General features: G+C 47.6%; 1 protein-coding gene across 1 annotated transcript in view; it reads left to right on the forward strand.

Moving 5' to 3' along the window:
• Positions 1-7,995, forward strand: part of LOC107119108 (NACHT, LRR and PYD domains-containing protein 12-like) — a 41,473-nt gene extending 33,478 nt beyond the window's left edge. Inside the window, exon 8 of the mRNA XM_015421551.1 lies at positions 7,653-7,995. Within this exon, the coding sequence (XP_015277037.1) occupies positions 7,653-7,995 (343 nt within the window). The remainder of the gene's footprint in view (positions 1-7,652) is intronic.
• The last annotated feature ends 12,841 nt before the right edge of the window (positions 7,996-20,836 follow it).

Below are 20,836 nucleotides of genomic sequence, written 5' to 3' on the forward strand. Positions count from 1 at the left end.
GTGGTCAAGCACTTCTCATCTTCCACAGTGAAGACAGAGGCAAAAAATGCATTTAGCTTCTCAGCCATTTCCCTATCATCCTTCAGTACTCCTTTTACCCCTTGGTCATCCAAGGGCCCCACTGCCTCCCTGGCTGGTTTCCTGCTTCTAATGTATTTGAAGAAAGTTTTATTGTTGGTCTTTACGTTTTTTGCTCCTCATATTCCCTTTTTGCCTGCCTGATTACAGACTTGCATTTTATTTGCCATAGCCTGTGTTCCGTTTTATCAGCCTCACTGTGACTAGCTTTCCACCGCTTAAAGGAATCCTTTTTACCTTTTACAGCTTCCCTTACTTTGTTTGTTAACCATGCAGGCTTTTTCCTATACCTGTTTGTGCCTTTCCTAACCTGCGGAATATATATATATATTTTCCACTTCTTTTGATCATCGCATTTTATGGTAGCCTCCACACTCCGACCGTGGCGCTTTCACTTCCTTTGATTATGGTACCTTCTGCATAGATTTATGGCCGTTTGATGACCATTCAGGGGTGACTTTGCAGTCAGTACGTGTTGCCCCAGGATATTGGAATGTGGTTCTAAGCTGCACTTTTTCGTCCCAGTTGAGAAAATGTGGAGCGAATGCTAGATGCAGAATCACCCGAGATCTGGTGGAAACAGGTTGGGCTGAGAAAGCAAGCAGGCCAGTTCCCTTGCCGTCAAGTCACAGCTGACTTACGGCCATCCCGTAGAGTTTTCAAAGGCAAGAGATGTTCAGAGGTGGTTTCCCATTGCCTGCCTCTGTGTCATGACCCTGGACGTCTTTGGTGGCCTCCCATCCCAGTAATGACCAGGTCCCACAATGATTAGCTTCCAAGACCCGAAGAGATCAGGCTAGCCTGGGTTAGGCAGGTCAGGACCTGTTGGGTTTAGCAAGTTAAAATACTTTAGTAATTATAGAGTTTCCTTTGTTTGTTTGATCAACAGGAAGTTAACATGTATTTATTGTATCCAATCTGTTACTAAGTGAGAAAAGCCCCCAAATCTTGTAGGAGGTCTTAGTTAAATGACCTGAACTTTAGTTTTGTGATCAGAAATCAATATATTGGCTATTTAGCTTATTGGGGTCTCTTCCAGTGTTCCCTCTAAGCTGAGTTAGTGTGAGCTAGCTCACCTTTTTTAGCCTCTGGCTCACACATTTTTGTCTCAGCTCAGGAAGGATGGCTCCAGAGCAAACTAATTTATGCAGTAGCCAAATCGCTCACTCACAAATTTAATGCCAGTAGCTCACAAAGTAGAATTTTTGCTCACAAAACTCCACAGCTTAGAGGGAACATTGGGGGAAGAAGAGGCATCATTCATGTAGTATTCTTCTAGCAATAAACATGTAGGATCTAGTGTTTGTTGTTTTGCATCCCGTTTACCTTTTCCCCATATTAGTTCTAGTGAAGCTATTTTTTTTTTCAAACATACACATGGACTCTGACTCTTACTCATTGCTCGGCTGTTTTCATCTCTGCTTAAGTATATAATTTTTCCTAAGAATACATGTCAGAACCAACCCTCCCGCTAAGATGTGGACTCTTGCAAGCAAAAATTCTACTTTGTGAGCTACTGGCATTAAAGTTGCGAGCGAGCGATTTGGCTACTGCTCTGGAGCCCTCCTTCCTGAGCGAAGACAAAAATGTGTGAGTCGGAGGCTAAAAAACTGTGAGCTAGCTCACACAAACTCAGCTTAGAGGGAACACTGATCGGAACCCAACATTACCTAATAAGATTTGTGGCAGGTCCGAAACTGGCCCACTGTTTTAAAACTTACCTTCCAGCCGCTGCACCACTATAGGTCTCACACAGATGTTGCTGCAGTCACCATCCCCCTGGCCGAGCCGTGCTCAGCATCCCGTTTCTCCTAGTGCCAGACACAGAATCCCACGGAAAGCATCTACTCTTTGCTGTGCTTCCTCTAGAATCCTCCTTGGCCTCTTCCCTCTGGCCTGTTGGGGGGGGGGGGGCAGTTCCGGGTCCCAGGCAGAACGCTTGGAATCCAAGTTTTTGCAGCCCAACTCCCCAAGATGTTCTGTCTCCGAGGGCCACTTTGCAGGGAGTGGGGGCAAGCGAGTGGGTGAGCGCGCGCTTCTGCTTTCTACTAATCAGTGCAAAACAGAGAATGCAAGGCAGGAGGAGGAAGTGAGTGGGCATCAGAAGTATCCGGAGCTTGTGCCCACCCCCACCCCTGAGCTGACTTTCTGCACGTCATAGGGTTGTCAACTCTGGACTGGGAAATTCCTGGGGATCGGGGGGGGGGGATTCTGAGTAGGGTTGCTAGGTCCCCCCCAGGCCACTGGTGTGTGTGTGTGTGTGGGGTAGAACTACTGCAAATAGTGCAAATCATGCAAATTCTAATTTGTATTAATGCAACAATACTGAATCTAATCCATTGTACACTTATGTTTTACAGAAAATAAGGATGTCACAAGATGAAATGAAGACGTCAGCAGATGAAACTGGACGAACTCCCCCGGAGTTAACATTTGTTTTGAGGTGTCTTTTTCATACATAAGACCTCATCAACATGATCATGCATCCACATGATCACAAATCTTCCAAATTGGACTTTCCTTTGTTCCTATGCATTTTGAAGTTACTCACAAACAGCTCTTCCGCCCGGTTTTGATATTATGGCTAAGAGCTGTTTTTTTTTAAATTAATTTTTTTTATTATTTTGACTTACAAAAAACAAAAACAAAAAAACAACGAAACTGAATAGGTTAACAGCAGATAAGTGAGAAGATTACCAATATGAATTATATAACCATTGTACAGCAAGAAAGTAATGTGCATGGCTGAAGAATTTTTTTGTTTATAAGTTTGTCTTTGGCTAAGAGCTGTTTGTGAGTAACTTCAAAACGCATAGGAACAAAGGAAAGTCCAGTTTGGAAGATTTGTGATCATGTGGATGCACAGCTGTATGAGGTCTTATGTATGAAAAAGACACCTCGAAACGAATGTTAACTCCGGGGGAGTTCGTCCAGTTTCATCTGCTGACGTCTTTGTTTCATCTTGTGACATCCTTATTTTCTGTAAAACATAAGTGCACAATGGATTAGATTCAATATTGTTGCATTAATACAAATTAGAATTTGCATGATTTGCACTATTTGCAGTAGTTCTATTGTGTTTGTTTATGTCATACCGCAACCCCCTTCATTTGTTGTGTGTGTGTGGGGTGGCATAGGGTTACCAGCTCCAGGTTAGGAAACCCCTGGAGATTTGGGGGTGGAGACTAAGAAGGACAGGGACTTCAGTGGGGTACAGTGCCATAGAGTCCACCCTCCCAAGCGTCCGTTGTCTCAAGGGGAACTGATCTCCGCAATCTTGAGATCAGTTGTAATTCCAGGAGATCTCCAGAGCAATTAAGGTTGCCAGCTCCGTATTGGAAAATGCCTGGAGATTTTAGGGGTGTATCCTAGGGAAGGTGGGGTTTGGGAAGAGGAGGGAGATCAGCAGGGTATAATGCCACAGAGTCCACGCTCCAAAGCATCCATCTTCTCCAGGGGAACTGATCTCTGTAGTCTGGAGACGAGCTGGAATTCTGGGAGCTCCCCAGGCCCCACCTGGAGGCTAGCACCCCCTAATTCCTGAGGAGGGACTTCAGCCAGGTATAATGCCACAGAGCCCATCCTCCATTTTATCCAGGAGAATCGATCTCTGTTGTCTGGAGACCAGAGGGAATCCTGGGAGATCTCCAGGCCCCACCTGGAAGCTGGCAACCCTGCATCAGAAGAGGCGAACAAACAGAAACCCGAATGCTCTCATGTGTGTCCCAAGCTTTTGTGTCTGCTTGTAACGGTTCAAGGGTTCCCCTGTTCAGCGGGACTCTGGCCAGAGAGAAGCTTCCTATAAACGAAAGGTTTCGAGAAGATGCGTGCAGTGATGTGAAAAATGTTCTTCCTCAAAAACGAGTTGAAGGGGAAAGGAAACAGAATATCTGTCTTAAGAGGACTGGCTATCTATAACACTCCCTTTAGACTGTTTCATTCACAATAATGTCCTCAGGGTAGGATAGGTTTGCCAGCCTCCAGGTGGGGCCTGGAGATCTCCCACCTCTACATCTGATCTCTACCTGACCTAGATTGGTTCCCCTGGAGAAAATGGCTGCTTTGAAGGGTGGACTCTATGGCATTGGGCCATGCTGAGGCCCCTCCCCTCCCCAGACCCCGCCTTCTCCTGGATCCACCTCCAAAGTCTCCAGGTATTTTCCAACCCAGACCTGGTAGGACTCAGTCCACTCCATTCCTTCCCAGGGACCTCCATCCTAGGGTTGCCAACTCCAGGTTGGGAAACTTTTTTGAAGATTTGGGGGTGGAGCCTGGAGAAAGCAGGGCTGGGGGAGAGGAGGGGCCTCGGCAGGATATAATGCCATAGAGTCCACCTTCCAGAGCAGCCATTTCCTCCAAAGGGATCAATCTCTGTAGTGTGGAGATCAGGGGTCACTGAGGTCAACCAAAGAGAGATCGCGGGATAAGTGAGTGGACAATAGTCACTGACAACCGTGATATATTTACAAAAGGAATATCACTCCTTTTTTTTAGATATTAAAAAATAGATAAATATGAATACATAAGGAACTGATTCTCCTTTTATGCCGCACAGCCGCCAGACTGTTAATTGCAAAATCATGGGGAAATAATACATTGCCAGCCTGGCTACATAAAGTCTGTGGTTTCTATCTGATGGACAAACGTACGGATTCTCTTCTTTCTAAGGCTACAGAACCGTTTGATTCAAAATTTACCTCAATCTGGTTCCCCTTCCTGGACTATTTGTCCACTAAACCTGAATATTCCTTGATTTTGGATACTATAAATCTGCTGTATTGATACATATCATAGGATGTTTTATGTTAATGGGGGAGGGGAAGGGGAAAGGAGTTTGTAAGCTGCTCTGAGACGCTGAGTGAAGGGCGGGGTATAAATCCAATCTCTCCCCCTCCTCCTCCTCTTCTTAATGAAGTTCTTTGTTAAACTGTATTTTTCGTTAATATCGCGTCTACATTGTTATGTAAGTTTTATTACATGTACCTAAGCTGTATTTCTGATGTTACATGTACTTGCTACTATTAAATAAAGAGCCAGTTTGGTGTAGTGGTTAAGTGCACGGACTCTAATCTGGGAGAGCCGGGTTTGATTCCCCACTCCTCCACTTGCACCTGGCTGGATGACCTTGGGCAAGCCGTAGCTCTGATAAGAGCTGTTCTTGAAAAAGAGCACTTTCTATCAGAGCTCTCTCAGCCCCACCTACCTCACAGGGTGTCTGTTGTGGGGAGGGGGAAGGGAAAGGAGTTTGTAAGCCGCTCTGAGACTCCTTTGGGTAATGAAGGGCGGGGTATAAATCCAATCTCTTCTTCTTCTTCTTAAAAAATAACACATTGCTGTACATTCACACAAGAATAAACGTTTTAAAAAAATGATTCCAGAATGTTGACAAGCACAATCCAGTAATCTAAAGTTCTCTATTGCGGGAGTCTGCCTGGTCCACTTCACCTGAAGCATCATCTAAAGCAAATCAAGTGCAACAAACAATACATCTTCCGTGTTTCCCCGAAAATAAGACACTGTCTTATATTTATTTTTTCTCAAGAAGACACACTAGGGCTTATACCACAAATGCATAGAAATCCTGCTAGGGCTTATTTTTGGGGTAGGTCTTATTTTCGGGGAAACAGGGTTCTTTGTGTCTTTCTTGTACTAGTGTTGGATTGTAGACAAAGAGCATAAAAGGTCACCGATCTGCAGACAGGCTTGCTCCGACACCTCTTTCAGTAGGCTTCTTCAGAGCTGAATACGTGTAGACTCGGTGAACCCTTTCCTGCTCAACGCTCATCACTGCACACTGCCTCCCTGCATAATGCTCATACTCTGTGAAATCTTCTCTTGCTTAGCTACCTCTGTCGTTGTCAACATTGTGGAATCATTTTGTGATGTTTATTCTTGTGTGAATGTACAAAAATTATCATCTTTTTAAAAAAAATCTAAAAAGAGTGATATTCCCTTCGTAAATATAGCACGGTTGTCATTGACTGTTTTCTACCCACCTGGAGGTTGGCAACTCTTAAGTTCATCCTCCTAAAGGACTTAATGCACCAGATAACACATAGATGCGGAGGGGGAGCCCTTAAAGAGTTTGCAAACAATTCAGAGGCAAAGTCATGTTTGAGGTGCCCGCCGGAGGGCAGCTTCCTTCCAATGTCAGCCAGCAACCTGGCAGTTTTCTCTGTGCCAAAGCGGCCAAGAAAAAATTCTAGGGTATCTCTAGGGCTGCCAACCTCCAGGAAGGGCCTGGAGATCTCATGCTATTATGACGATTTCCAGACAACAGAGATCAGTTCCCCTGGGGAAAATGGCTGCTTTGGAGGGTGGACTCTATGGCATTATACCCTGCCGAGGTCCCTCCCCTCCCCAAAACCCACCCTTTCCAGGCTCCACTCCCCAAAACCTCCAAGTATTTCCCTGCCCAGGGTTTGCGACCCTAGATAGCTCCCCTTGAGGCTTCACCAAAATTAGCCCTCTCTAAGGCAAAGTAAGGAGCTGCGGTGGCTCAAGTGGTTAAGACGCTGAACTGCAGGCTGTGGAAGGTCAGTAGTTCAGCAGTTCAAGACCCGGGTGCGCCGCATGACGGAGTGAGCTCCCCGTCTCTAGTTCCAGCTCCTGCCAACCTAGCAGTTCGAAAGCAAGAAATTGCAAGTAGATAAATAGGGACCACTTCGGTGGGAAGGGAACAGCGTTCCGTGCACCTTGGTGTTTAGTCATGCCGGCCACATGACCACGGAAACGTCTTCGGACAGCGCTGGCTCTTCGGCTTAAGTGTTACAAAGTTACCTGAAAGATCCCTGTTAGTGAGGGATAAGATTGTGTGATACCAAAGCAATTGTTCATCATTTATACATGACTAGTTACATTGTACAACCCTCTTATTTAGTAGTTATTTCAATAAATCCTCTTTCATCCAAGTTTATACCAGCTCTGAGTGAAATACTTCCCAGGACCACATAGATACTTGTAAGCCTTGAACTCGGTCTACCAAATTAAAAGGAGCAACAGTAAAAGCATAAAGGTTTGGAAATCCTTAAAATTTCCTGGTGGCAGCCGTATATACCCAGTAAAAGAAAAATAAAGAACACTTTTAAAGTGAAATTAGTCCTCCCCAATAAGGAGGACGTCACAGAGGGTCTTACATGAGTGCCTTCTTTGTACTTACAGTGTTCGAGTAGACCACTACTGTGCTGTTCTAAACATGGACGTTAGGCTCTATTTATAGTAATACATAGATTGGTCCTAAGGTTGTCAACCTCCAGATGGCACCTGGAGACCGCCCAAATCTACAACTGATCCCCAGACGATAGCAGTCAGTCCCCCTGGGGCAAATGGCTGCTTTGGAGGGTGGACTCTATGGCACTGTACCCAGCTGAGGTCCCTCCCCTCCTCAAACCCCACCCTCCCCAGGCCCCCCCCCCAAATCTCCAGGATTTTCCTAACCCTAAGTTGGCAACCCTATTTGGGAGGCATTTCTGGGGTAACATTAAGAACAGTTTGTTTAGCTCTCATTTCTGTGATACTGACTTTTCCCACCCTGTGCTCTTTACCGTGCTTATCTTCATGGTTCCCCCCCCCAGCATCGTGGGGAACCGGCTGAGCGAAGCTGGGAAGCAAATCCTCTCAGAGTTGAGCCGCAGAAAGCCGGACCTCAAGATCATCAGCAGTTTCCTCACCGACATGGGGCTGCTCCAGGCCTACCTGGACTGGGTGGAGGAGATCAAAGCCGACCCGGAACAGATGGAGTCCGTCAAGAATGCAGACGCCTTGCACTCGGTGCTGGAGGTCCTGCCGGAAACAAAAGACACGGGAGCCTGCCCGGAGGCCTGGGAAAGGGCTCAGCATCTGAAGAAACAGATCAGAGCCCTCTTGAGGGAGGACGAATCGGGTGAAGGAGGACACCCTGAGGCCTGCTTGGCTTAACGGGATGATTGGCCCGGAGGCCGAAAGACTGTTGATTTCAGCTCACCTGAGCCAACGCCACATCTCTCTTTTTGAAGGCAACCATCCAAACCTAGACGTGACAGACTAGATCCTTCGCAGAGCCAGGTGTGTGTCAGCCGTGAGGCTCCTGAAGTCTCACTCCTGTTTTCAATAGAGTCTTGGCAGGAAGCGGAATCCCATAAGGAGAGAAGCCGGAAGAGTAGATGGCAACTGGGCATCAAGACCAAAGGGGAATGGTGTGTGTGTGTGTGTGTGTGTGTGTATCTGTGAGAGGGAAACTGTTTGTCAGCAAGCTGCCAATTGTTCTTCATGTCTCTGTATGCACCTACATACCTGTCTATGCCACAGTAGTGTGTTATGTATTTGCCCCCCTTTCCCAACGTCCGTTCATATACCCATGCGCATATATTCATAGCTGCATTCTTGTTAGTGTACGCAAGGCCTGTCTGCGGTAACATTATCATCTTCAAGGTCACAGGTGGTTCAGAGATGTGGTGTGCTCTTCTTTGCTTTGCTTTAACGAGTAGAAACCGTGGGAAGTGTTAAGTAATGATAACACAGTTACCGTTGAGTTCCCAGGGATTTTGAGCGCGTAAAACTGCTTCTTAGGCGCGGGCGGGAATCATAGCCATTGGCCGCATTTATTATGAAATTGCTTTAACCTCTCCAGCTCAAGTCGTTAGGGTTATTCTGAACAGTTCTTCTGTGCAGTGACTCATGGCTTCAATAAAGTAATACCTTTCTATAAGTGTGTGCTCCGTTGAATTTCAGTGGGACCTGACACTGTTTCTCTTCCGCTGGATTTTTTTACACCGACTAATCAAGACACACCCTGACCTGGACGGCCCAGGTTAGCCTGACCATATCAGATTTCAGAAGCTAAGTAGGGTCAGTCTTGGTTAGTACATAGATGGGAGACCATCATGGAATTCCAGGGTTTGGCATGCAGAGGCAGGCAATGGCCAAACACTTCTGTTGGCCTCTTGCTGTGAAGACCCTACGAGGGGGAGGGGTCGCCATAAATTGGCTATGATTTGACGACACTTTCCACCGCCAATCCAGACATAAGATTACAGGAAGAATTGCTTTGGAACACATGGGAAGAATGAGCTTCTAGTATATTACCTCAAGCCAGGGCTATTTTTGGGCAGGAACGCACAGGAACGGAGTTCCGGCTGGCTCCTGAGCTGGCCACACCCAGCAGGAACTCATTAGCATAATAGGCCACACCCAACAGCAGAAACTCATTAGAATTGGCTACAATTAGGGGTGTGTGGCCTAACATGCAAAGGAGTTCCTGCTACAAAAAAAACCCTCTGGGTTTTGACAACAAGGTAAACAGAATAAGAAGCAAAAGGTGGGTGTGGCTGGATGACCACACGTCTGGTAACATGGGTGTGTGGCCTAATGTGCTAATGAGCTGTGCTGTCAAGGGTGTGGCCTAATATGCTAATGAGTGTCTGCTGCTGGGTGTGGCCTATTATGCTAATGAGTTCCTGCTGGGCTTTTTCTACAGAAAGAGCCCTGCCTCAAGTCATTCACCGTTCTGACCAGGGGGTTGCATAGAGATGTCAGCCTCCAGGTGGGACCTGGGAACCCCCCAGAATTACAGCTCATCTCAAGAACTACAGAGATCAGCTCACCTGGAGAAAACGGATGCTTTTAGAGGATGGCCTTGTACCCACTGAGGTCCCTGTCCTCCCCAGGCTCCACCCCCAAATCTCCAGGGGTTTCCCAACCTGGATCTAGCCACCCTACCCCCCATCCCACACCGGTGGCCAGTGGGGACCTGGCAACCCTAGGGTTGCCAAGCTCCAGGTGGCACCTGGAGACCTCCAGCTATTACAAGTGACCTCCAGGCAACAGAGATCAGTCCCCCTGGAGAAAATGGCTGCTTTGGAGGGTAGGCAATGGCATTATGCCCAGCTAAGTCCCTCCTCTCCTCACATCCTGCCCTCCCCAAGCTCCACCCCCCCAAAAAAATCTCCAGGTATTTCCCAACCCGGAACTGGCAACCCTAGTTGCAGCTCAGGGGCAGAGCATCGGCTTTGCATGCAGAACGTTCCAAGTTCCATCACCAGCCTCTTCAGGCAAAAGGTTTCAGGTAGTCACCGTACTAATCCTCAGAACGTTTTTTTTTTTCTGGGGACAAGTCCCACTGAGGAAGAGAAGGCAACATGGTGTAGCCTGATCTCATCGGATCTCGGAAGCTAAGCAGTGTCCGTACCTGGGTGGGAGACCACCAAGAAAGACTCTGCAAAGGAGGGTGGTGGCCAAACAGCTCTGCTTAATTAAAAAGGTAAAGGTTTCCCTTGCTCGAAAGCCAGGCTAATCCGACTCTAGGGTTGCGGTGCTCATCTCCGTTTCCAAGCCGAAGAGCCAGCGCTGTCCAAAGACATTTCTGTGGTCATGTGGCCGGCATGACTAAACTCCAAGGCGCACGGAACACTGTTTTCTTCCCACCGAAGCGGTACCTATTTATCTACTTGCAATTTCTTGCTTTCGAGCTGCTAGGTTGGCAGGAGCTGGAACTAGAGACAGGAGCTCACTCCGTCATGCGGCACTCGGGTCTCGAACTGCTGATCTACCGACCTTCCAGCCTGTAGTTCAGCGTCTTAACCACTTGAGCCACCACAGGTCCATTCTACTTAATTACCTGCCTTGAAAACCCTATGGGGTTTCCATTAGTCGGCTGCAAATTGATGTCGCTTTACACAGACAAGCCCCGTTGAATGGACCTGAGCAGGATTCTGAGTAGACCAACTTCGAAGTGCTTTCTAAAAGATGGAAGACTTTTATCCGAGACTCTGGAGAGTTTTGTCCAGTCAGGATGCACAAGCCTGACTCTGATATGACGGGCAGGATAAGGTACTTTCATGTGTGTCAGATTTCATGGCTGAAATACTGTTCTTAAATAAAGGGCTATGACTGTCAGTGTGTGTGTGTTGGCCTTGAAGCATTTCTAAATGCAGTGCTATTCCATTATGATGTTGCAGAGCAGGGGTGTCAAACGTATGGCCCGTGGGCCAGAACTGGCCGATCCAGGGCTTTTACCCAGCCTGCGAGCAACTGGTTGTTACCTTTATTGCCAGATGACAGAGGCTGTACATTATGTCCCTGTATACTTTCCCAGTGCTAATGAGTAATGGGCGGCAGAAGTGGGTGGGTGGGCATCAGGGAGATACTTTCAGAAAATACTGTAAGGGGGTTACTGTTTTAAGCACGTTTGTATTTTGAGTAAAACAATAATATCTTTACTGGGTTTGCCTGTGTCCTTTATAATGTGTCTTTTATAAAGCTTATATCTCCCGTACCTGGTGTTACATTTTATAGCACACATGGTCTGGCCTGACAAAGGGACATTTATGTCAGATACTGCTCTCATGAAAAAATGAGTTCGACACCTTTCTAGAGGATGCTCTGACCTCTAAAATCAACAAGAAAGAGACTAGGCTTGCTAATGAAATGCAGGCTTCTCCTTAGTCCCTTCCCCAATTGGAAGAGCAAGAAGGAGGAGGAGGAGGAGATGGAGATTGGATTTATACCCCACCCTTCACTTGGGAGTCCCAGAGTGGTTTACAATCTCCTTTCCTCCCCCTCCCCACAACAGACACCCTGTGGGGCTGAGAGAGCTCTGAGAGAGCTGCTCTGAGAGAAGGTTACACAAGCAGCTGCATGTGGAGGTGTGGTGTATTCGAAAAGGCTTACGGTACATGAATCGCCGCATTCACTCTCCATAATAAGTTTGAGCCAGAGGAAGGCTCCTCCGAGCTAACTTGCTATTGGTCGCTCCACAACAGCGACCAATCAGAACTATACCAATTCCCTGCGAGGGAAGGACTTTCATTGGACGTTATCCGCACAACCTCATTGTTTGTTTATTGTAAATAGGCGTAGCTACGTTAGCCCGGGAATGTTTAAAAGGAGCCTAGCTCCCAATGTTATGTTGTTCTGGTTATGACTTTTTTCAAGCGCTTGTTCGTACCTACAATAAAACTGATCTTTTTGTTGAAATCACTCTCCGGATCTCTGTTAGCGGCGATCTAACAGGAGGAGTGGGGGAATCAAACCCGTTTCTTCAGATTAGAGTCCACCGCTCTTAACCACTACACCAAACTGTCTCTCAGAGTGGCCAACTCTGGCTTGGGAAATTCCTGGGGATTTCGGGGCAGTTTTGGGAGGGAAGGGAGCTCAGGCGAGATGTGATGCCACAGAGTCCGCCCACTGATGCTGCCATTTCCTCCAAGAGAACAGATCTCTGTAACCTGGACGTCCAGTGTAATTGCGGGAGAACTCCAGGTCCCACCTAGAGGTTGGTAATGCTAACAGTGGCCAAGTTTGCACATGACACCAAATGACTCAGAATAGTGAAAACGAGGCTGACAGTTCCAAGAGGACCTACACAAACTAGGCGAGGGGGCGACAATGTGACTACAGAAGGCCAGTGTCGGTAAGTGTAAAGTGATGCACACCGGGACAAAAAATCCCAGCTTAAAGTATAGGCTAACATCACCCTGCCAACAAAAGTCCGCATGGTCAAAGCAATGGTATTCCCACTAGTCATGTATGGCTGCGAGAGTTGGACTATAAGGAAGGCCGAGCGCCGAAGAATAGATTCTTTTGGGGAGAACTCCAGGTCCCACCTAGAGGTTGGTAATGCTAACAGTGGCCAAGTTTGCACATGACACCAAATGACTCAGAATAGTGAAAACGAGGCTGACAGTTCCAAGAGGACCTACACAAACTAGGCGAGTGGGAGACGATGTGGCCACAGAAGGCCAGTGTCAGTAATTTAAAGTGATGCACACTAGGACAAAAAATCCCAGTTTACAGTATAGGCTAACGGGGTCTGAACTCGCTGAGACTGAGAGGAGAAAAGATCTTGGGGTCGTAGTGGATAGCTCAGTGAAAGTGTCAACCCAGTGTGCTGCAGCAGTGAAAAAGGCAAACTCTTGGGATTATTAGGAAAGGGATTGAGAATATGTTAAATCGCTCGCTTAACAAAGCAGTCGGAGAGTGATTCAGCAAGAACACAACTTTATTCTCCAACTCGAACACAACTCCAACACGGATCAACATCTGATAGCCAGAACAGCCTTTACATTGCAGCTGTCCTGCTTTTAAACATTCCCGGCTAATGTAGCCACACCCACTGTACAAATACCAACCAATAAGGTTGTTCACATAAGGACCAATCACGGATGTTCCCGCTCAGGGAGCTTGCTAGAAGGTGATTGGTTAGGTGCTTCCTGGGCTAGTAACACGATTGGATGGATTTGGATCCTAGCCCAGGACGAAGTTTTACATTACACTTCAGTTAGATGTTTCACAGCATATCATGCATTCAAGGCAGCTTCGAATACACTACAGAATAAAATGGCCGATATTGTACCGCCCCTCTACAGATCTATGGTGCTGCGTCGTTAGGAACACTGTGTACAGTTGTGGTCACCGCATCTCCAAAAGGACATTGCAGAGCTGGAAAAAGTACAGAGGAGGGCAGCCAAGAGGATTAAGGGTTGGAGCACCTTCCCTTTGAGGCAAGGCTGAAGAATCTGGACCTTCTCTGTTTAGAGAAGCGACAGCTAAGGGGGGACATGATAAAGGTTTATAAAATCATGCATAGGGTGCAGAGAGTTGAGAAAGAGAACTTTTCTCCCTCTCCCAAAATACCAGATCTTGAGGGCGCCCAATGATGCTGATGGGCAGAAGATTCAGGATGGACCAAAGGAAATACTACTTTACACAGCCCTCCCCCTTTTTTTTTTTTGCATTCTCACTTTACTCCTCATCTTTACTGCTCTCGATTCAGATTAAAAAGTGGAATTCACTGCCAGAGGATGCAGTGATGGCCACAGAAATAAACAGCTTTAAAAGGGATTAGACAGATTAATGGAGGATAAATCTATCAATGGCTACCAGCCATTGGTGACTAAAGGAAGCCTTCACATTCAGAAGGACTAATCCTCCAGATCCCAGAGCCAGGAAGCAACATGGGGGAAGTTCTGGCTTCTATGCTCTCTTCTTGGCCCTCCACAGGAACTGGTTGGCCACTGTGTGAGACAGGATGCTGGACTAGATGGACCACTGGTCTTATCCAGCAGGGCTTATGTTCTTATCAGGAAAGGCCTCAGCCTCTCTACCCTGTTGTTGGACCTCTAGAGGAACTGGTTGGCCCCTGTGTGAGACACGACTAGATCGTGTCTCCAGTAGGGCTCTTCTTATGTACTTAGGATACACTATAGGTATCAGCATCAATGTTCCCTCTAAGCCGCGGAGTCTCATGAGCAAAAAGTCTCCTTTGTGAGCTACTAGCATTAAAGTTGTGAGCGAGCAATTTGGCTCCTGCATAAATTAGTTTGCTCTGGAGCCATCCTTCCTGAGCTAAGACAAAAATGTCTGAGCCAGAGGCTAAAAAACTGTGAGCTGGCTCACACTAACTCAGCTTAGAGGGAACACTAATCAGCACAGAGCCAGCCTAAGCGCCTGCAAATTGCAGCCACCACTACCAGGGGCAGCCTCCAGGTGGCTCCCTGCCAAAGAGCTTTGCCGGTGTCTTTTGCGATCCCCAAATGTCCCAAGCAGTCGTCCCCGCGATCAGTTCTGAAAAAAGAATTCATGCCTGCTCCCCGGTCCCCATATCTTTTCACTTCCTGCCGTCAGAGACGCTTCTATTATTAGAGGATCACCCGCCACACACATACACCTCCCCGGCTCGAGCTTCTAGCCCCACGCCTTTCATCGTGTTTTGCTGCCCCTCCCACTCCGGTACGCCTGTTTCTCAATCGGGCCAGGTGTAGAGTAAAGCCCCGCCCCTTCCCGAGGATTCAATAGGATCGCCTATAAGCAAAGAGCAGTGTAGGCAGGTATCGAAAAGGAGTGCGTGTATTTGAAGGATTGCGAGAGTAGAAGTATTTGGGGGTGGGGAACTGCAGGATTGAATCTTTGCCCCTTTCTGCTTCCACACTTGCTCTCAAGGCTGTACATTCCAAAGTTCCGTAAAGTTTAATAACGGAGAAGTTTCAGCGTTCCACGAGCTTCTGTGTGTTTGTTTTAACTCCGCCCGCGCGGCGCAAGGCACGCCCATGTGGCCCAAATAATGGGCACGCCTTCCTACGGGCAGGGGACTGAGGATAGGGGCCGTCCAGGAACTGGCTCGTATAACGTGTTAGTAGTCGCCTTGCAGGTAAAGTTGGTGCGTTCTTTCGTCCGCGGGTGCGCTCCAGCCGTGGCCGCCCCCCTTCCCTTGGACAGATTTATCCCACCCCCGCCGAGTCCCCCTAGACAAGCTTCCAACTTCCACCCCAAAGATCCACCCTCCCGGGACGCGCCGGCGAGCAACGCCTCGTGATTAAGGCATGCACAGGTTTTCTGCATTCCCCCTTGCACCGAATCTATGCTTTAAATTTCCGGTTTGTTAGGTCTCTTGCAACCCCCGGAAAGTGAAACTAAAGTTTAGAGGCCGGTTGGATGATAACAATAACCCATCGGTTTCCAGAGCATAAGGGAGTGGTCGCCAAAGCGAAATAATCTCAAAACAAGAAGCGGAATATTATGATTTCACCGTTATGAAAAAAGTGGAGCCGTTAAGGCCACATGTGGCTATTTTCTGATTGCAGCGTGCTTGGTGTTTCTAATTGGTTTTCTTTTATCTTTAGTTATTTTGTTTTGGAAAGGTTGGGATTTTAATCCGTTTAATGTTCCGCCTACTTATTAGGGGATGCAGAAATAGTGCTCAATTGCTGATTTTGTCCTGTTCAGTGGATTTCATATTATGCTATAAATAATCTATCTGGACTCTCTCTGTTTTATTGTGCCTTGGTTGAAGGTGGGGTAACCCTTTATTTCTCATTTATAAACCAACTTGCTTTAAGATGTTCCCTTGTTTTCTTGTTCCCCACCTTGGGGGACCCTGACTGGGTCTAAAGGCAGTATTAAAATATTTTAATACCCCTATTTAAGATGTGATAATTGCTACTAACTGGGAATATCCCTAACTTTCCAACCCCAAAAGAGGACATTTTCATCAGTTTTTTTTTTTTAAAGACCAAAAAAAGGACCCCACCTCTATCGAACATACTGTAAAAATAAAAATACACATTTTGGGTGTGGCCCAATAGGTCTTTGTGCATATTAGGGTTCAGATGACAAATGTAGATAGTTTTCAGTTTCACCAGATTATAGTGCTGAGGAACAGTTTGCAGCTTTGTAACTGCAGCTTGCCCTGAGAGTGTGTGCTCACTGATTGGCTAGTGCAGTATTAGAATATGGGCTAGGCAGTCAGCAGCTACATACATGCATTATTAGAATACGGGATAGACAGTCCGTCAGTAACTACAGTTTCGTGTAGTGGTTAAGAGCAGTGGACTCTAATCTGGAGAGCCGGGTTTGATTCCCCACTCCTCCACATGCAGCCAGCTGGGTGACCTTGGGCCAGTCACAGTTCTTTCAGAGCAGTTGTCTCAAGAGCAGTCCTCTCAGGGCTCTGTCAGCCCCACCTACCTCGCAGGGTGTCTGTTGTGGGGACAGGAAGGGAAGGAGATTGCAAGACGCTCTGTCTGATGTAGTGGTTAAGTGTGCGGAGCCAGTTTGGTGTAGTGGTTAAGTATGCGGACTCTAATCTGGGAGAACCGGGTTCGATTCCCCACTTCTCCACTTGCAGCTGCTGGATGACCTTGGGCAAGCCATCGTTCTGACAAGAGCTGTCCTTGAAACTGCAGTTGAAAGAGCTCTCGCAGCCCCACCTACCTCACAGAGGGTGTCTGTTGTGGGGAGGGGAAGGGAAAGGAGTTTGTAAGCCACTCTGAGTGAAGGGCAGGGTATAAATCCAATCTCCTCCTATGGGCTAGCCAGTCAGCAACTACATAAACACATTATTAGAATATGGGCTAGCCTGGTGAGCAGCTACATACATGCATGGTGCTGGCAGAGCCAGCCCCTGCCTTGACCCAACTCCTTGCAACAATTTTGGCTTTTCTCCTTCCCCCTCTCTGCTGCTCTACAGTGGGTAAGTTCTCATAAGAACCTTGTTTTTTAAAAAAATCACTGAATTTAACTGCTGTTGCCAAGGTAGTGCAATGCCAGGTAGAAGACCCCTGCCGTTTCGTTTTTGTGGGTACTTTTGCATTTCTGCGTGGGCATGGGTGTGTGCCCGTGCCTGGAAGTCATCGTGGTCTCTGGCGACTCCTACTGGGGCACGGAGGACATTCAGAGAAGTGGCTTGAGTGCCTGCCTCTGGCCTCCTCCCGGCCCTGGTATTCTTTGGAGGTCTCCCACCCAGATACTTGACAGGGTCAGCCCTGCTTAGCTTCTGAGATCTGACGAGATTGGTCTTGCCTGGGCTAGCCAGGTCAGGTCTCCCGTCACGTATTAAATACGACGACTAAGGAAAAGCGGATGTCCCCTGCGTGAGTGTCCTGTTCCCCCCCCCCCGTTTTTTTCCTGAAGCCTTTTTGTTTTTTTCCGAAAAATTGGAAAAATTGAAAAAAGGAAAAAAAATTGATTATGGAACGTTTTATTTTAAAATGATGAATACAATGTTTTAAGACAAGGTGTTCAAATATTTTCCAAATCATTTCTAAAATATATATATGGTATCAGATTGATCTAATTTCTGTGCACTGAGGACAAGCAAGTCCTAGGTTACAAACTGAACCCTCCAATGCAAGAACAAGATGCATTTCTTCCTTTAGGAGGTGCGATTGTCAGAAGAAAATAAAAAAGTTTCCGTTTTGTTTTTGCATGTGGGTAGGTATTCTGTTTGAAATAATTGTTTGGACACACTATATTTTTAATATGCTAGTTGTGATAATTTCATGCCAAGTAAAAATGTCCATAGTCATATTTTATGTTCCTAAAGAAACAGAATGACTTTCAATCTAGAAAAGACAAAATAAATGCTAATGTAGCATATTTTTTCAAGTTTTCCGAAAAATTCAGTTTTTTCCGAGCTTCAAAATTTCCAGAAATTTTACATCTCTTGTCTTATTCTGTTTTATCCTCTGTGCAGCTTGATTCGTCCTCCTCTGTGCATCACTGAAGACCCCCGTGATGGCTGAAAAGTACCCGGCCCCTGGCAACTCCGCCAACGAAAAGCCAGTCCTGGTGTTGCCCTGTTCGTCATCCAATGAGCCTTCACCATCGAGGGGGCCGTCTGAGCTTCAGCCCTACTCCCGGAGCCACATGTCGTCCCCGAGCAACCAGTCCTCCGTTGTGGTGCCAGTGCGGCTGGATGTCCTCCTGTTCCTTCTCAACAGCGCTGCCAGAGGAGCACAGTACGCTCTGCCCCCGGAGTCCGTTCAGGGGGGACAAGGCTCTCTCTCCACTTGCCACCACGGCCAAGCTGCTCAGCGTGTGCCAAACTGCTGCGGCTGCTCCCCTGCTTGCCGCAGCGCTTCCCAGCCCAGTGAGACCCACCAATATGGAGATTTCGGCAGACGTGTGGGGGTCACAGAGAGCCACGATAACAGGCATGTCAGTGATGGCAGCGGCCATCGGAGAGATGGGAAGGGCTGGCCTAGCAATAGCTCGACAGGGGGTTGGAAAGTACCCCAGTCCCCCATGGGCTGGCAGGAGAAGCCGCAAGGGGAAGGAAGAGGGCGCGATAATGGGGACAACTGGCAAGGCAGACGGCAGAGTTTCGGCAGGTCCTGGGGCGATTGGAGACACGGTGCAGGCGATTCGGCCTCCTGGAGGTCAGGCTCACAAGACTGGAGAAAAGAAGGGTCCGCTTTTGGGTCCAACTACACCAACAATAAAAGGACCCAAGAGGGGGGTCCTCGGCTGCCATGGGATGCCCCTGATGCCAAAAGGCCAATGGGTAATGCCAGGGTGGGCTGGCCGAAGGGTCAAGGAACAAAAGAACCGATTCGCTTCCCGGATAAGCCCACAGACGGTCAAGGTAAAGGAGCCGTTCAGGAGAACGAAGAAGACTGGGAAACCGATTATGAGAGAGAACAGACGAGCCCCGCCGCACCAGGGACGGTTTCCCGCTCGTCTCATTCAGACGTCCCAGCTGACCTTTCCAAAGAAGAGGTTTGCGCTTCAACGGCTGATCCCCCCAGACCGAGTGTGTCGACCTCTCCGCTTCTCGAGTCGGCCTTCGAGGCCCAGGCAGTCGTCGATGCTCCCGGGAAGCCGCCCGTTCCGTCCTGCGCGGATCAGAGCAAGAACGGCCGGTTCGTCGCCTACCTCAAGAATCTCTACTCCGATCTGCCGAAGAAGTCCAGCTCCGAAGGGTCCTCAGAGCTGGTCATTGACACAGACGTGGAGTCCTCCAAACTGGATGAGGAGGAGCAGGCCCCAGAGAATGAAGCTGGCGGGGAACTGAAATCTTGGGAGTAGGGGGAGGCCATGAGGCCAGTGATGAGGGATCGGTTGAAGGCGTTCCAAGTGTTCAGAATGTACGGAGGTGCCATTTTGGGCCATGTTCCTTTGTCAATGTAGCCAAACATTACGGTGCATCACAGGTTTCTTTACAGGACCGCAGAGGGTCTTGACTGTATGTCGACTGATTTAAAGGTTTAGGGCCTTTTTCTGACACGATGGTCTCCTCTGTTGGGAAGCCTTTTGAAATGGGCTCCCCAAGAGAAAACGTGGGATGTCATTTCCTGCAGGGAAGCTACCCCTTGCTTTGGAACCCCAAGGCTTTAAACAACTCTGCTCACGTGAACTGCTTCCTGTCGCTGATGCGCAATTATAGCCTTGCGGCCTAGAGAAATCCGAGGGGCGATGATATAAAACTGATAAGTAGATGAAAATAAAAGTCCGCCTACGGAGAGGAGCTACCCGACACTCTTCTCACGACGCCATCTTGAACCAACCCCGAAACTGCGAATGCCAGCCCCTAGGTGGGGCCTGGGGAATCAGTTGAGTTACATCTTCCTTGCTTTGGAATCAAAACTCCACACCGGTTTCTGAACAAGATCGTAAGTCCTGACTGGCTGCTAAGGATCATTGGCCTTTTTGGGGATCTCTCACCTTTTTTCGTGGGTTTCATTTCGAAAGCACTCCCTTCTCTTTGGCTTTCTTCACTGTTACTGCGCCCACCTTCAGAAGAAGGATGAATAGTTGAATTCCGCAGAAAGGCATATCCCGACGTGTTTAAGGCAAAGAGCAAGCAGGGCACCGCATGATAGGATTTGTACCAAAATGGCATACTTCAGTTGGCTCATAATTTACTCTATTTGTCTATTTGTCCCTAACAGGGAAGATGTTAGTTTTGTTTTCGTTTACAAATAAGGACCAGTTTCATTTTAGTAAAAAAACTGCATCGCTTTGGCTTGTTAGTCGTAGTTTGGAATTGTAGGGCAGCGAATTCAGTATCCTGCAGACATTGCAGTATTTTATTTGAAGCAGAAACCGCAAAGGTGAGTCTGCACGTGTTGATCAATCACGTGGTCCTCCAATCACACCCTCTTCCATTTCAGACTTGAGGTGGGGAAGTCATGTAAGAAAAAGGCTGGCCCGTTGAAAACTAGTTTCTCAGAGAGAGGACTGTAGCCCCAGTTTCTCCGTGGTGTGGCGTTTTTTCAGCATACGTTTATTTTTACACTGAGGAAACACACGTCTGATTTCCCCACCACCACCACCACCTGCTGTCACAATTTGAACCAGCCCAGGAAGTCTGTGTGACGTGATTTTTATGCACATCTAGATCAGCCCTTAAGAGGAATCTTTTGGAGTCGCCATTGGTGCTGGGCTAGTTCTTAGGACGTGTGCTAGATCTTCCGTGGGTTATCCTAGCAGCTTAAAAACTTTGAAAAGAAGTAAACAGATTTTAGGTGATGCGCAATGTTCCCTCTAAGCAGTGGAGTCCTGT

Source organism: Gekko japonicus, unplaced genomic scaffold (assembly GCF_001447785.1).
Source record: "Gekko japonicus isolate JY-2015 unplaced genomic scaffold, Gekko_japonicus_V1.1 scaffold1371, whole genome shotgun sequence".
Lineage (NCBI taxonomy): Eukaryota > Metazoa > Chordata > Lepidosauria > Squamata > Gekkonidae > Gekko > Gekko japonicus.